The 17,280-nt window shown below is 37.0% G+C and overlaps 2 protein-coding genes across 5 annotated transcripts in view; one reads left to right on the forward strand and one right to left on the reverse strand.

Annotated features, from left to right (window-relative positions):
* LOC106655644 (lachesin) overlaps positions 1–17,280 on the forward strand; it is a 165,173-nt gene that overhangs the window by 136,109 nt on the left and 11,784 nt on the right. The gene's annotated exons all lie outside the window — the stretch shown is intronic.
* Positions 2,457–3,690, reverse strand: LOC106655648. The gene is made up of 2 exons (XM_014376143.2): positions 3,004–3,690; positions 2,457–2,918 (listed from the first exon to the last, which is right to left on the reverse strand). The coding sequence occupies exons 1-2, from the start codon at positions 3,546–3,548 to the stop codon at positions 2,798–2,800; spliced, it is 666 nt and encodes a 221-aa protein (XP_014231629.1). The 5' UTR covers positions 3,549–3,690; the 3' UTR covers positions 2,457–2,797.

Consider the following 17,280-nt stretch of genomic DNA (forward strand, 5'->3'; position numbering starts at 1 on the left):
TGGTGAGCAACGATGTGCTTTGCTCGCTACGTATATTTTGTAAAACTGTGTTTATGTGAAATTTCCACGTGTGTTTGTTCAATTTAAATTATTTTTATACTAAAAAAATGTTTTTCAACATTTATATAATTGTTCACAATCTGGTGCAATATTAAATTTTCTAAAGTAGTCTAGAAAATTCTAAAATAATTAATATGTATTTTTTGAACGATTTTATACACGTATTATTTTGTAACATCTTTTCGTTAAGTTATCGAGTAAGAAATAATTGGGTTTGCGCATAAATAGTTTAACATTCATTCGAAATTATCCATTTAATTGTAATTTTTTCGAACCGTTGTGGATTTTTTTAGGTATTCAATACTCTTACTAAAGCTCAAAAAAGTCGGAGAAAAAATAATTAGTCATATTTACGGAATAACACGATTTTTCGTCCTCTTGACAGCTATAGAAAAAATAGCAAACTTTTTTGTTTCCTTGTTTTTCCGCATTTTTAGCATTACAATAAACAAATTATCAAAGTCGATTTCTCGTTTTAAATTCGATCACGATTTTGACCTTGAATCTTGATAATTGTTTACACATGAATACATTTTACTTATTATTATGATTATATATGAAGATTCTCAGACATCTCTCAGAGGCGTCGATACGCGATCCTCTTTCTCAGCTCGCTTCGGAATTTACAAACGTACACGAACGGAGATCGAGACCCCCGCGCAAATGTTCATTCATTTCAATTTCTTCTCAAAGATTCTTTGCCCTCTAATCTCGAGCTTTATAATTCACAGTTCGTAGCCGAGCACGCAAGTTAGAGGCCTCTCTGACCATGATAGAAAGAGAGAGAGAGAGAGGCGAAAATCCCAGTTACTGCTCGCACAGGATAAAGCTGCTATGTATAACTGTTGACTCGCGTGTATACACATATATACGTACGTACAGTTGAGACTGTGTGTGTGCGCGCGTATACACATTTTCGAAGCACGCACAGAGAGTGGCGAGCACTACAGCCACGCGAAAGAGAGAGAGAAGTACCCGAGTGGCGCGAAGCGATAAGATAACGGGCGCGCGACCGACCGATCCCCTTCTTTCTCCGGCATTAAAGCCATGCGGTCGAAACGAGCCACCGCCGCCACTATTACCTCGGCTTATACACATTGTTATGTGTACATTATTATAAGCGCGAATGTAAGAAGTCCTCTGGAGCACTTGAAATTTTCTTTTCGTCGACTTTACGCGTACGGCGACGACCTGCGAAACCAGGGCTGGAAATGAAAATAAAAATGCTCGAATCTGTTTTCGCCATATCTTTATGTGTTATATACCCAATTGAATATGAAAACAACCGTCACCCAAGTTAAAGCCGAATTGAAAAATATTCGGTACGAGTTGCTCCAAGTTAAAACGGATTTGGAAATCGTCATTTTTACACTGGCTATATTATTGCCGGCTTGCGCTTTCTCTCTCTCTCTCTCTCACTCTCCCTCTCGACTTTTACTCGATTGTCCAACAGCCCAGTGCACCTCGTTTATTGCGGAATTTATAAAAAAAAAAAAAAAGATTGGATTATACCGTTCTATACGAGTATACGTACATGGAAGAGCGTGGAGAGACAAAAGAGCAGAGAATTAACGCGATTGCAGCCTAAAATTTTTTTTTCTCCTCCTTCGTTCTCTCAAAGGCCATGTAGCGCGCTTGCAAGCTCTCGAACTGGCGCAGGGGCCGTCGCTACTGCCACGTCGGGGGGTACTAAAAGTGTAGGACGTTAATTGCTGTGAGTACTACCGACGCGAAACTGTCAATTTTACCCAGAATGTGTACATTGTGCAGCAGCTATGCAGCTCTACAGATACACACACATACGTGAACACACTCAGAGAGCCCCCCGAAGGTTTGCGAATAAAAAAAAAGCGCCTCGCAAGAGCTTCATCAGATGTCGAAATGCTTTCCACTCTGCACATACTTTATATATACGTGTCGTGATACACTTATAAGAAAAGATACTTTCCTTCGCTCTGTGTGCGCCCGTGTACGTATACGTATAGGTATGTCATATATACACACACAAGCTGTGCGGGCTATACGGCTTGTATCATTCTCTGATGGATATGTGCGGCTTTACGACAACAGGGGGGCTTTAAAAGTGCAGCAGCCACTTCGCCGAGGAACAGGGTTATGGCCTTTAAGACCCAGATGTAACGAGCTTCCTTCTTCTTCTTTGCCTTACTTAATTTTTTTTTTTCATCCAAGCCCGAGTAAGCGAGTGCATTAAAAAATAATCGATAATTCATGATGCAAAAATTAACAAACATACGCTTAAATAAGTCACAAAAATCGAGAGTCCACTTTGAAAAGTTCTTTACCATAATTCACTTTCAGTAATTTTACAGTTGACTTGAAATTCATTCGAAGCTGAGGTAAAGGTTTTTGTGAGAAAAATAAGTGGTTTTGAAAGATTATTTCACAGGTCGAGACAGTATATTTTAATTTTTTTCATACGAAATAATGTTAAACATGGATATTTTTAATTAAAATTCAGTAACCAATCGCCAACAAGTTTTTTCTTTAAAAAAAGTCCTTCAATGTCGTTTTTCGTCATTGATTGACTATTTTTCAAATAAGTTTTTCAAACTAATTTGTTGAGACTGATTTTGAACTAATGAAAAATATGATAACTGTCACATAACAACTTTGAAATTATACAAATAAGACAATACTTGATAATACTCAAAATATCAAACAATTTAAAATCAAACAGTTTCAACGTTTTTTTAGTTACAACCACGGTTGTAAAAAATTATTCAATTTGCAATCGTCGCCGCTTCCGCGTCAGAACCCTCCTGACCTGTCGTGTTGGTGGACTTGTGGGCATTGTACGATAACCATTAAAAACTTCTCCAAACAATTTCGGGATAAATCTATATCAAAAAGAAATAATACAAAACATTAGATCGATAAGCAAGCATTGGCATTGAGGTAAAGATCATTTTTACGCATACGTACTGGAGAACCTTCTTGATAGCATGGTCCGCAAAAACAACATCGAAACTCTGATCCTTAATGTACTGAGCATATTTTTGATGAACTTTCATTAGAGCTTTGCGCAACTCATAATGCGGCCTCGGAATGTAGTTCGGCTCGCCCGGATATTCGGTAAGTTTGTGATAACAACAGCTCAATTTCATTTCGTACTTCACACCGAATAGAGAATCGCCCATTAGCATTGCAAAATTGCTATCCACCTCTTGTGTCACTTTGTTATCGTCTTGTTCTTTATCGACTTGCCTGATCATACGAAACGTATTCACGTTATAACTTCTTTTTGGTATCGAAAATTCGCTCGTTTCTGCCTTCAACAATCTATGAAGCTCCAGCGCGACGTAGCCCTCCACCTTCTTCCATTCTGCGGGTAATTTGTGGCGCAGATGCACACCTATCAGCGGCGCGATTCTTCTGTCGAATTCTTGCAGCAACGACACGGGTATCGGTGGCTCCACGTAAACGGAACCTATCAGATGAAACGACTCCGCGTATTTCGGTTTGTACATTTTTCCTTACGTCGAGTAAAAATTTTCTATCGTTAAAATTTATAAAAAATTATTGAGCCGAGATCAATAGTGCGTAAAACCGAGATACGTTGATCTGTACGATTGAGTTGAGACTGACGACCCGTTGAATTCAAAATAAAATACGATCAGCACGGATACTTATAACGCCGATTGTTATTGACATCTATTTAATACATATATTACGCTCGTGTCGTCTGATTTGAAAGTAACGTAAACATTGTATTTGTTACAATTTTCATGAAATGATGGTTCAGCACCTGAACGATCTCAATCACGAAATCTTAATTCCTAAATATTATTTCTAATTATCATCTAATTACCAATGATACTGGTTTACGAGAGGAAATAGTTGCCAATCTATAGATATGATTTCTCTTCGACTTCTTCATGGTTGTCAATCAAATTTTGATACAGCAAATTTGATCTTTTATTGTAATAATACACTTTAATTACTCTAATGTTCTAATATTAATTCAATTAAAGGCAGAGAATGACTTGCTAGGAATGGAAAACATGGAATGTATCATTTGGATATTATAAACCTGTCAATTGGCTATGTATTTTAATCATTTTAAACGTGACAATTATAATAAAGTTATGAATTAACACGATCGGCACAGAGCTTAGCCAGTCGAGCGGTTTTAAATTTCCTCAGACTTTTTTGTTCTCAATATTAATTGAAGGTCAGTGAATGATTGGCATATTATTTGAATAATAGATGAAAATTCTCAATATTTATAATGTTTTTGACAAATTTTCTGATATAATTATATTGTAATTATTGGGCTTATTTTTAATGATCTAAAATGAACAACTTCACTATTTCAAAAAGTTAAGATCAATTTCAAACTACTTTAAATACGATATTACCACTTCAAACCTTTATCACTAGATGGCGACTTATCGTTACCTGTAAAACTGCAAGTGTCAAAGCAAAAATAATTGTATTTATATAAGTAAAAGCAAGAATACCCAGCAATAGCTATTTCTGCTTTTTCTATTTAATAATCGAATAATTTTTAATAATCGAGTTTCTTTTTGTGTAAACGTTGGCACAACGAAGGTGACATTATGTGAGAACTCGTCTAAAAATAGTGATTCTTTGTTCATTTCAAAAATTGATTTGACTTCTTATCCGTTTTTTCTTGCATTAAAAGCTGCTCATTATTCGCATAGATCACAGGTGCTTAAATATTATAGCTTAGATGCCACGATTAGTTTGAGTTCTACTTATCTAAGGCAAAAGTTTCTCGGTGATCCCATGAAAATATAATAAAATCGAAACATTGTGTACAAAGTACATTGTAAAAAGATCATGCTTTCTTTGAATGTAGTTGTTAGTACGCATCATTATAGTTGGGAATTTATTCAAATTGTAGTTATCATATTCAAATGACACTTGATTGTACGTATAATACATTACATTACGCTTGACATAATTTGTAATTTGTAATAAATTAAACTACCCGCGCGCGTATGTGTGGTCTTTCCCAAACACTATTTCGTGCATGCTTCGTTAAATATGATATCTTCGTCATGGCTATTATTAACTATTATTGTTTATTATCAATCATTTACTACGCATATTCGGATTAATCTATCTTCGCGCAAATCCCTCATGTAATATGCATCATCATATTTATATATATTTATATTTCAATTGCAAAGTACGCACCCGCGTATAGGGTGTACGTAATATTACTCGTAAGTTGTATTTATTCAAAAGCTCGACATAAGCAGCTATGGCCATGTACGCAGCTGCCTGCGAATACGTTGAAAAAGTGCAAGCACGCATCTGCATGCGAGAGCGCGAAATTACAAGTGTATTTTATCTACAAGTGTTAATGAATATAATAATCGAGGGGGCTTGACAATTTTAGCTGACGCCGCTCTAAACGTAACCCAGTGACCCGAAAAAAAAACTCGATTCGTGCGAAATGAGATAGTAAAGTATGATAATTACAAGCATACACACACTATACAACTTAATAAAGGCTTGTAATAAAATTCCGTACGAGCTGATAAAAATAATTAGCAATATTTATTTTCAGTCATAATTGTTTACTTTTTTTCCAAGTAAATATTTCAATCGAAAATTAATATAATTTCAAAAGTTGAATTAACGTATAAACAATCAACGATGCGTGACATTATTATTGCGTTTCACTTTGTAACGAGTCGTTTATTTGAAATTGTATAATTTTTGAAATCACTACATAGATAGCTATAATTTTGGCTTTATTATTTGCACTGCGTGCCTACGAGACCGATTCGTCAATGCAGCTTGCAAGCAAGTGCGTCAGCTTGTTTTCACACTCTGACCCTATATTGCTCATCGATTGAGCCTCTCGCAATTAAATCGTCCAAAACGAAAATTGAACTCGTTAATTTCGAAGCAATACTCGTTCAAGATATTTCGTGTTCCACACTTTCTCTCCCTCTTCTTCCCTAATATACGTTTCGCTACTCTACGCAACGTAGATATATATTGGCACGGGTTACGTTCGCTTCCGCGCGTTTTATATTACACACTACACGCACTTTTGAGTGCGAAATTCGTTGAATCGACTTGTATACAGATATAACGTGAACTTTTTGCTCGCATTTTGAGGGCGCAGTTCTCTCGCTTGCAACAATACCCACGATGAGGAAATAAATGAGGAAATAAATACCAAAATGTTTTTGGAAAAAATTTGTTCAAATCAATTGGTCACATTGAATATAAAATTGGGTAGGGCAAATGTGGGTATTACTGCGGGTGCACCTATTACTGCGGGAGAAAAATAAACTAATATTATGATTTTCTAAATGTATATGACTGTAACTTAACTAATGACGAAGATTACCAGGTCTGACAAATTTAATTTACGAAATGAGCTTCATATAGACATTGATTTCGTGAGTAAAAAATGAGCTCTCATTTTTATAAACAACTCGTAAGTGTGGTGTATATGAACATTTCCACAATTTACTTGTTAGATTTTTTACTAGAAACAGGTCCAATTTTTTTTTATTAGACGCTTATTATAAAGAAAATTAAAATAATATGAAAAATTTTGAGTCCCACAATAAAGGGCACTGAACAGAACATTTATTTTCATGTGCTACACGGGTCTATAAAATTATAAATTGACAAAATTCAAATAGATAAATCCGAGTCTTAATTGTAAACAATAGTCATAAACCATCTTGACATCGTCTCTGATCTGATATAATTGAAAAATTTATACGGCCGAACAAATTAATAATAGTGTTGTCTTGATTGACGGAAAATCAGTAACATCAAAAGATAAAGTTTACTTATTCAAATTACGTGGTACTAAATAGAAAGATTTATCGCTTAGTTTAGGCACAAAAATGGATAAAAATGAGAAGAAATCTGAAGACGAAACACACGTTTGTAATGTTTGTCTGAAGGTATTTGCAGAAAAACAAACCATGATAAAGCACCAAAACACAATTCACAACAATGGCAATGATTTCGCGTGCGACAAGTGTGAGAAGAAATTTGAATATAAACAGAATTTGCTCGACCATCAGAAGAAAGTACACAAAAGTCACAATGATTACCCATGTAACAAGTGTGAAAAGAAATTTGGCCTTCAAAGTTCTTTGAGAAGACACCAAAAAACAGTACATGAAGGTCGTAAAGACTACACATGCGATAAATGTGAGAATAAATTTGGATACAAATCTCATTTGTATGAGCACACAAGAACTGTTCATGAGGATCACAAAGATTACGCATGCAACATATGCGAGAAAAATTTTAGACGAAAAGCGGAATTGCTAAAACATCAAAGTATAGTCCACGAGGGTCGCAAAGATTATGCATGCGACAAGTGCGAGAAGAAATTTGGCGAACGAAGAAATTTTTCTAGGCACCAGAGAACAGTCCACGAAGGTAAAAAAAATTACATATGCGACATGTGCGAGAAAAATTTTGGACAAAAACCATATTTGTTAAGGCACCAAAATAGAGTCCATGGTCGCAAAGATTACGCATGCGACATGTGCGAAAAGAAATTTGGACAAAAATCCCATTTGCTCTTACATCAAAAAACAGTCCATGAAGGTCGTAAAGACTACACATGCAACAAATGTGAGAAGAAATTTGGACATAAATTTACTTTGATCAGACACCAAAAAGCAGCCCATGAAGGTCGTAAAGATTTTGCTTGCGACCAGTGCGAGAAAAAATTTGGACAAAAATCAAATTTGCTCTTACATCAAAAAACAATACATGGAGGTTGTAAAGATTACGGATGTGACAAGTGCCAAAAGAAATTTGGGGCTCAATGCAATTTATTAAGACACCAAAAGACAGTCCATGAAGGTCGGAAAGATTACGCCTGTGACAGGTGCGAGATGAAATTTGTATATAAGTCGAAATTGTTAAGACATCAAAAATTAATCCATGAAGGTCGTAAAGATTTTGCTTGCGACCAGTGTGAAAATAAATTTACTCAAAAACGAGATTTGCTCTTACATCAAAAAACAATACATGAAGGTTGTAAAGATTACGGATGTGACAAATGTGATAAGAAATTCGGGGATAAAAGAAATTTGGGAAGACACCAAAAGACAGTCCACGAAGGTCGTAAAGATTTTGCTTGCGACCAGTGCGAGAAAAAATTTGGACAAAAATCACATTTGCTCTCACATCAAAAAACAATACATGGAGGTTGTAAAGATTACGGATTTGACAAGTGCCAAAAGAAATTTGGGGCTCAATGCAATTTATTAAGACACCAAAAATCAGTTCATAAAGGTCGCATAGATTTTGTACCCAATAAGTGCAAAAATGAATTTGAGACTCCATCGAAGTCAAATATACACCAAGAAACCAACTACGAAGATTGCAAAGATTTCTCTCGTGAAAAGTGCCAAATTGAATCTAAAACTGAGCCAAAATTGAATACAGACCAAAAAATAATGCACGAAACTCAACCAACCAACCCATTGGACGAGTGTAATGAATGGTACACGCAAGTACCCAATTTCATCAATCTTCCAAAAAATATTTTCGCAGACGAGGAACTATGAAGATTTAGTAAGTGATAAATGCGATAAAATGTTAGCATACTCAGGCAGTTTGATTTTTCAAATTAGATTTACTCTCGAGGACAACGTTTTTGCATATGGCAGGTGCGAAACGGCGTAAAAAATAAGAATTTTAAAATAAGTATACAATTACTGGACAATTACATAACCAGTTTTTCATCATCTTTGTACATATTTCATATGTAATAACCAATTTTAAATATATTATATAGTATGAAATTTTCAACTCTAAATTTTTCAAAAATATTCTAAGAAAAAATATGTTCGCTTCTTAGTTATGTATGAAATGAAAAAAGGATAACTGATTAAAAAAATCGTTATTTTTAACGTATGATACTATTTGAATGTATAATTCTTATGCAAATGGTACTCGATTTGTCTTTAGTTTACTGTTTTCAAAAGGTCAAGGGGAGAGTGAGGACAAATTATCATGTCAAACAGTATTAAAAGTCAAATACACTATATTGAATTTATTTGTAATTATTTATTTTTATTTTTCTCTTTTACTCGGCCTGACTTATACAATTATTTTGACTTTGCCACTTGAATTTTAACATGTTAAGGTAACTGCCATTTATTGATAAAAACTGAAAGTGGTGAAAAATTGGTCTCAACTGATTGAAACAGTTAAATGGTTAATTTCAGGTCATGTAAATTAATCTCAATATGTGTAACATATTTGTATTAGGAAAATTGACAAAAACAAGCCAAAAACAATAAATAATTATGTATTTTAAAATATTTTAAGTGGTCACTTTTTCAACTTTAGGCCATTATTACGTATCAATCGGAATAAAAGTTTTGAAACGAAATTTAAAAAAAACTTCCTCATTGGTTCAAAAAGATAGCAAAATTTATTTCCTTATTTTAGGTGTTCTTTCTTATAAAAATGATGCAAAAATTATCACTTGAAAAATTTTTCCCACGATCGCGACAACATCGCCTCGACTAATAGCTCTTTTTTACCTCGCTGTCGACACCCGCAGCAGCAGCAGCAGCCATCCCTCGATCACTCCAATACTGCGCATGCATACATATAGAGGCTTAACGTATACGTATAACGTATAACGTATAACGGTCACGCGGGAGGGCGACAATGGGCCGATAAAAAGTCATCGACAGATGTATAAATATGCGCTCGGGCGCGCGCCGTGAGCGAGATGAGAGCCTGTCGAGCATCGGCGAAAGGGAGCTTTAAAATGTGCGGCCGTGTACAACGACGACGACGGCCAGAGCGCGATATACGTAACGCCGCTATATCCCATATATATACCAAGAGGGATTGATTTATGCCCCGCCGCTTGGGCAAACTTTTAATTGCCGTCCGTTTGCGTTTATACGCGTTGCGTGTACGTACGTCTGTGTTCGTGTATGTGTGTATACCTGCACACGCGCACCCAACACAGCTACCGGAGCAGTTTTTTTCACGCTCGCGTAGGTCCTCTAAAATGCGACCTATTGGCGCTCAGCAGCAGCAGCAGCAGAGTAGCGCGCATTCGATAGGAGAGATCGTGCATGGAGCGCTGCACGGCCAAGAGACAGATAGAGCTCGTTCGAGATTGATGGCCCTTTTCGTTACGCTCGTTCCTCACCCTCGCTGATGCACATCAGCAGCTTCCTCCTATACTACCGAACCGAGTACGTGAATACACGTACACGTCCACATACACACACGCGCGCGCGCTCGTGATCGGATATATAACCTTCGTTTCCGAGTCGCTTTGAAGAGAGCCGAGAACCTCTCTGATTCGCGCACGATTTTCGATTTTCGATCGTTTACAACCGAGCGCAGTATGTATGGGCTGCGTCGCGCGTCAATCGTAATGATTCAAAAATGATACATGGACAGCCGTGGACGCGCGGAGTCAATTGAAAACGGACAATTCAGGAAATTTTTATGCTGTAAACTACATATTCTTGCATTTTCCGATGCTTATCAGTGAATTATCAATTTATTATAATGCTACAACAACAAAATCACAAAATTGAAAAATACTTTGAATCAGTAGGCTTAAACACACAGAAAATCGTACTGCTATTTAAACAATTATTACACCTTTGCCACTTGCAGGTTTACAGATAAAGGTACCCGCCATCTAGTGGTAGAGAATTACAGTAGTATTAACGTAAAATTGTTGAAAATTGATCTGAATTGTTTCGAAAAATTTAATGGAACAGTTGTTATTGGGTAATTCGTGGAATATTTATTATGGGTCTTCTCTTCGCAAAATACATAATTATTTTATAAAGTAAATAAGTTCAGTATACTTAATGAATGATGCTTATTACATTAATTGTCACAGTACAATTTTTTTTACAAAATTTTAATGAGATTATTCATTCCGTCAATTTGTTTCTATGGCAAATTGTCAGAATTAACAGAACTTAACATCGATTTAAGTGATTCATATCTTACAGGATTCAGAATATTTCGAGTTTCGTTAGATTCAGCAATTTCCATGTTATGCGACTTGATATATTTTATAACTTCATCTTTTAAACGATCGGCGCTACTCAAATAAGCCGATCGAAATATACTTAGAGCATTACTCGTTGTCAATTTGGCAAGCAATTCTTGTTCGCATTTATTCTTCAATCCTTGAATTCCATACTCATTAGCTATCAACAAAAGTTGATGTAATATAAATTCTTCTTTACTCTCTATCATAATCGTACCGAGGTATACGTAACGCAGCATTTCGTAGATAACCAATTCTTCGTATTTAGACATGTCGATTGAGTTACAGTCACGGCTTTCCTTGAATTTTTCGTCAAAAACTGGACTAGCCGCGGCCAGCACGATTTTGTGAGCTTGTAATGTTTCTTCGTCCGCCGCGCACAGAGTCACGTCGCACAAAGATCTATTCAAAAATAACCGACTCATGTCGAGTCTACGGAGACTTTCGTAGTTCATCCCCGAAGCTCCTCCTGTGTCGACCGTGATTTCACAAAGGATAGTCAAATCATCATTTTCAGACGTTACGTCCTTCGAAGCACTTATTTCAAAAAGTCCAGGTATTAAAACGGGCGAGTCGGAACAATTACGCGATGTTGCTATTGCGACTGGCCAATCGTCAACCATAATTGACACTTTGCAATTGCGCCACCCGCTTGGGAGAATCGTATGGTCGTGTAAACCAAGAGACGTGGTATACACCAAGAGATCGGCATATTGGTATGGCTTGGAAGTGTCGGAAGTTCCGAGTCCCAGTGGGTACAGCCTGAGATACAACTTTTCTGAACCTTCAGTCACTGTAAATTTCGGTGACTCTATAAATTCTGGCCCTCCGATCTTTGTACTATATTCACTTATTATCCACGTAAAGTATCTCTTCATCGTAGTCAGTCGAGTATACGCATGGCACGAGATCGATTCCATTGCCTCGTAATATTACGACTTCTTTGATCTTTCAACGCGTTTACACTCGGTAAACGTGAAAATATATTCACCGTGCGATTTAAAACTTGCACGCTGTATGGTCCTTCGCGTAGCGGGTAATGACAAAGCGAGTGAAATCAATTGTGGACCGTCGGACGAGAAAAGAGGGCTATGCGTACTCGGTGTTGCGTCAGTGAGAAGCCGTTGAACGAGACAGAGAGATTATCGAGATCGTTAGGTATGACTATAATATAGCAATACGATTCGCGTCGCGACAACGCGCACGTAGCGCCACACCGAGCTCGGCGCCAGCAATTAGAATATAGGCACGCTAGACTCGTCGTGCGCGATACACCGGTGTAAATATATCACGATGGACAATGATTATAGCAAAATGCCGATTGACAATCTCTCAATTTATGCTGCTGGATACATCGGATGAACTTTTTCATGCATTCGAGGCCCCGTTTTTCAATTTTCTCACTTACATTGACAAGCATGCGTAGTATTGGGTGGTGATTAGACATTGATACATCCACTCACACGTGATGAAGAAATTTTGTACTATTTTTTTATTGGTGAATTTACGATCGCTTAAATGCATCGCATCCGTAAGAAGTAAGTATAAACCTCACAACTGTGGTAAGAGACTGCTATATAAAAATTGGGAAGGAGTTGTCGATCGCTTTCACGATTATATTACGGTGCCCTTTGAGTCTTTTTCCGCGTGTTCTTTTAATTTCGTTGCTGCGTGTTACACATGAGGTCAGCCTACAACCATACAGTGTGTGATTGACAAGGGAAAGATGATTAAGACGCGTGATAATTACATCGATCAATTCAAAATACTTATACTTGACCTCAGCAAACTTGTCCCAATGTAGTGATTTTATTTTGCGTTTGTTAAAATTATCCAAAGTCGAGTCATTTCAAGTCAGTCGAAATCATTTTAAAAAATTTATAATTAAAAAATTGTTACGAGCCATAATTTGATTAGTGAGATAAACAATTGATTCATTAAAATCATTGTGGATAGAAAATGTTTATGGATTGAGTCATTTAGCTAAAAACTCTATTGTAATTAAAATTATGAGAGAAAAACTTATAATTTTCTACTTTCATGAGGAACACATTTTTTTAATGCTTTTTTTATTATGATTTATTGTAATGGGTTTTATTACATTAGATAAATGATTCGATTATATTACAGTAATCGTCCCAAGGCATATTTTTTACTAAATACTAATGACATTGTACAACCCAGTAAATTATTTGCATAACAAGGTTTGATATCATACAATAATATAAAAATACATAAATCGAATCTTTTCTTTTTTACTTAAAATGATCTATGATACTCTGAATTATTTCATACTCATTACCAGGCTGTGATAACGCCCACGTTTTCATTTCCCACTCGTGTAATATGATAAAGTCTGCAAGTTGCTTCAAAAAACAATGGGAAAAATATTGACAAAAAATCCACGGTTGCAATGCATGTTCTACTGTCAAATGGGCAATTAAATATAATTGACACTGTTTTTTCAGTTCTACAATATCATATGTATGGGCCGCTGTTAATAGACGATAAGCCTCCCCTCTGTGTTCAATATCCACCCTACCTTTGTATATGAATTGCAGCATTTGTAAGAGAGTTCTACGGTTTATGTCAGGCAACGTAACCAAACCGCTTTCTTCTTGCTCTAATTCTTGGGTAAACATTTTGTGAAAAATCGGACTGGCCGCAATCAGAATGGTTTTGTGAGCCGGAACGGGGGCTTCGACGGGAACATCCGTCAACAGACTCACGTCGCTCAAATGTTCGTTCTCACATAACTCGTCGAATTTCAGTCTAGGTGGATTCGGCACTAGACTTGATTCTAGTGTGAATTCGCAATGGATAGTGAATTCATTAATTTCATCTGTGTCTGCTACATCAATCCAGTCTTCTAATGTGAGAGGATCAGGTAACGAAGCGCACTCGCCAAATTTTACCGAACAATTTTTCGGTTCGCTGCATTTGACTACAAAGTCTTGAACCTTAATGGTAACTGTGCAACAACACACGAGTGGCTCATCGTGAGTACCGCACAGCCACAGATCGGGATGCGTGATTTCTCCCGTGACTGGGTCCTTTTGGTAGCCCGATGGGTAAAATTCAAGATAAAACAATCGTTCAGTTTCGTCTACTTTAAAAAGCGGTGATCTTACAAACTCTCTTGGCTTTCTAATCAGTCTATTATGAATTATTGTCCACGTGAATTCGCTCTTCGATGCGTTTGCTGGATTAGAAGCGTTGATCTCTGCGTTCTGCGCCATTTCGAACGAACCGACTCGTGTAATATACTTATTATATTATTTTATCGACTCGTAATTATCTTCAAATTTTTTGATTTTGACGCACGATAGTCACTTTAAATATTTTTCGGCAAGTCTCAATGATGCACGGAGGTCCTTCGTGCGTCAGGCAATGACGATTGACGGAACGAGCGAGATGAAAGACTTTACTCGACGCCAAACGAGCAGAGAGACTGCGTACGTTAGCTCGCGCGAGAAATCACCGACACAAACAATTGTAACGGTATATACAAATATTCATCGTCTGCGGCCCTTTGAAAGCGAGACGACGCGAAGAGCGACACGTTGGGTAGCGCCGGAAATTGGGTCACGTGCGTGGTACAAGAGATTTCTTCCACACCTTACCGTATAGTTAACTAAGCCGCCGAGCTGAATTAATCCCGTGTGCTTTTCGTTTCGGAGGCCCTGTTTTTTCAGCTTTTTACCGTTAAACATCCCGTTATGATAAACGGAATGAACGCGCATAAAATTATGTGATGCAGCGTGCGCACAATTGAACTTTCCTCGCCGGATTATTTGTAGACATATTTTAAGTCGAGTTTCTGGTGTTAAAGATGAGTCAATTTGGACGCGCCGAGGTTCAACTGACGTTTTTCCTTTGATGTATTTTTTCTGTATTACACGGAAAAACTGGCGCGTGGCTGTGAGCCGTACAAAATATTCACGCACCTCGTGTAGCCGTGCGTGCTCATGAAATAGCCGTGCATGCACAGGAAAAAGCCGGGCATGAGCAGCGCAGCGCTCATCGCGCGTCGGTCGCGTAGCACGGCACTTATTGTCGAAATTACTTATTTTCTAACTCGCTGGAAAACCTCCTAAACGTACTTACAAAAAAAATGTGATATGCCATATCGATGGAAATTTTTCTCAGCTTTTTGATGGTGTGCTCAAATTTTCCGAAAAGACTGTTTTTCTCCAGAAAATTAAAAAAATAAACTTTTAACATTAAATGTATTAAAAAGCGTAATTTTAAGATTTTTTAAAATAGTCTAGATCGAAAGCTGAAGAAATTTACCATTGATATGCAAGTTTTCATAGTGTGAAAATAATTATTATTTATTAAACCACAGCGATAAACGTGTAAAAACGCGTTTTTATACATTTATCGATGTAGTTCAGCAAGTAAAAATAAAATGAACCATCTGGAAAATGTGTGTTCCAACGGAAATTTTCTCAGCTTTCGATCTAGACCATTAGAAAAAATCTTAAAATTACGCTTTTTAATATATTTAATGTTAAAAGTTAATTTTTTTGATTTTCCGGAGAAAAACAGATTTTTTTGAAAATCTGAGCACACCATCAGAAAGCTGAGGAAATTTCCAATCGAAATCATGGGTCACATATTTTTTTAAAGTAGGTTAAGGAAGTTTTCAAGCGAGTTAGAAATTAAGCAATTTTGTCGAAAAGTGCCGTGCGACCACCGCGTTGAGACTTCAGACGCTGCTGCTCATGCACGGCTTTTTCTTGAACATGAACCTAAAACTCATGCTCTCAGCGAGCACGGCTCACAGCTTGGCGCCACCTTTTCCGTGTACGTATGAGCTATCCACCACATGGTCTTTTTACCATCGCCTTTTTCTAACTTTCTCTCGCCAAGCATGTTCATACCAGTTGCGTCGCTTGAAAAGTGAAAGGGACTGCAATGCTACGTTTACTATTCCCCGTCTTATAGCACATATAAACTCGCCGTGACTGACGCTTAATTTTATCATTATACCAATGTTCTAAATAGAAAGTCGATGCATAGCATTAGTCAGTACACGTTACGACACCGAGCTATAAGCATCAACGAAACATAAGCTCTGTTGAAGTGTTTAAAAAAAGGTTAGTTTTTCAAGTCACTTCTAATTCGACCACGTGTTCGATTAGACTAGACATACATCTTTGTGCAGTGCTTTTAAATATTAAGTATCATTCAAGAAGCCCAACTGTAATTATAGCAAAGGAATATATAGAGTCAACTGGATAAAAAAATTATTCACACATCACCACTTGTTCGATTAGACTCAACATACATCTTTGTGCAGTGCTTTTAAATATTCAGTATCATTCGAGAAGCCGAACTATAAGTAGCAAAGGAATATATAGAGCCAACTGGATAAAAAAATTATTCACACATCGCCACGTGTTTGATTAGACTCGACATACATCTTTGTGCAGTGCTTTTAAATATTCAGTATCATTCGAGAAGCCAAACTGTAAGTAGCAAAGGAATATATAGAGCCAACTGGATAAAAAAATTATTCACACATCGCCACGTGTTTGATTAGACTCAGCATACATCTTTGTGAAGTGCGGTTTAACAGTTAGTACACGTTGCTACGCTGAAAAACGATAGAGTGATTTTCGTGAAAATAATAAAGAATTTTATAAATAATAAACAATTATGTTTGTATGTGAGTGCTGCAAAACAATGTCAGTGTCCGACAATGGTGACTCTGGTGAAAGTTTGCGTGATGGAAGTAAAGGCAACGAAATAAACAACAGATATATCAGATATTTAAATAAACTTAACGATCTTCGTCGCGAAACGAATTACAAATTCCATTTAATTACACGCTATGACGGAAAATTGATGATTATGAACTTGCTGAGAAAGGGAGCCGATTGTAATTCAGCCGAACCGAAAGAGTGTGTTCTGCACACGATTTGCAGACACGACAACGACAGTGAATCGGCCAAATTCTTGGAAAAATTATTGGAGGTACCGATGAATTTGGAGATCCTGGACGAGTCGGGCAGTACACCGCTACATTTGGCTCTGGAGCACAAAAGGGCGAGGGTGGTCGATTTGCTGCTCAGATACGGCGCTGATCCAAGCGCAGCCAGAGTCGAAGACGGAAAGACTCCTCTGCACATAATATCCGAGCGATGGAGCGCAAAAACTATCCTGACTTGCTTCTTCGGAAT

The sequence above is a fragment of the Trichogramma pretiosum genome, unplaced genomic scaffold (assembly GCF_000599845.2).
Source record: "Trichogramma pretiosum strain Unisexual culture from Peru unplaced genomic scaffold, Tpre_2.0 scaffold96, whole genome shotgun sequence".
NCBI lineage: Eukaryota > Metazoa > Arthropoda > Insecta > Hymenoptera > Trichogrammatidae > Trichogramma > Trichogramma pretiosum.

Excerpts from the sequence above, each read along its gene's own strand:
- LOC106655648 (XM_014376143.2), bottom strand. The coding sequence starts at position 3,548 with ATGTACAAACCGAAATACGCGGAGTCGTTTCATCTGATAGGTTCCGTT. Across the intron at positions 2,919-3,003 it reads GCTATCAAGAAGGTTCTCCA|ATTTATCCCGAAATTGTTTG; the intron begins GTACGTATGCGT and ends TTTTTGATATAG.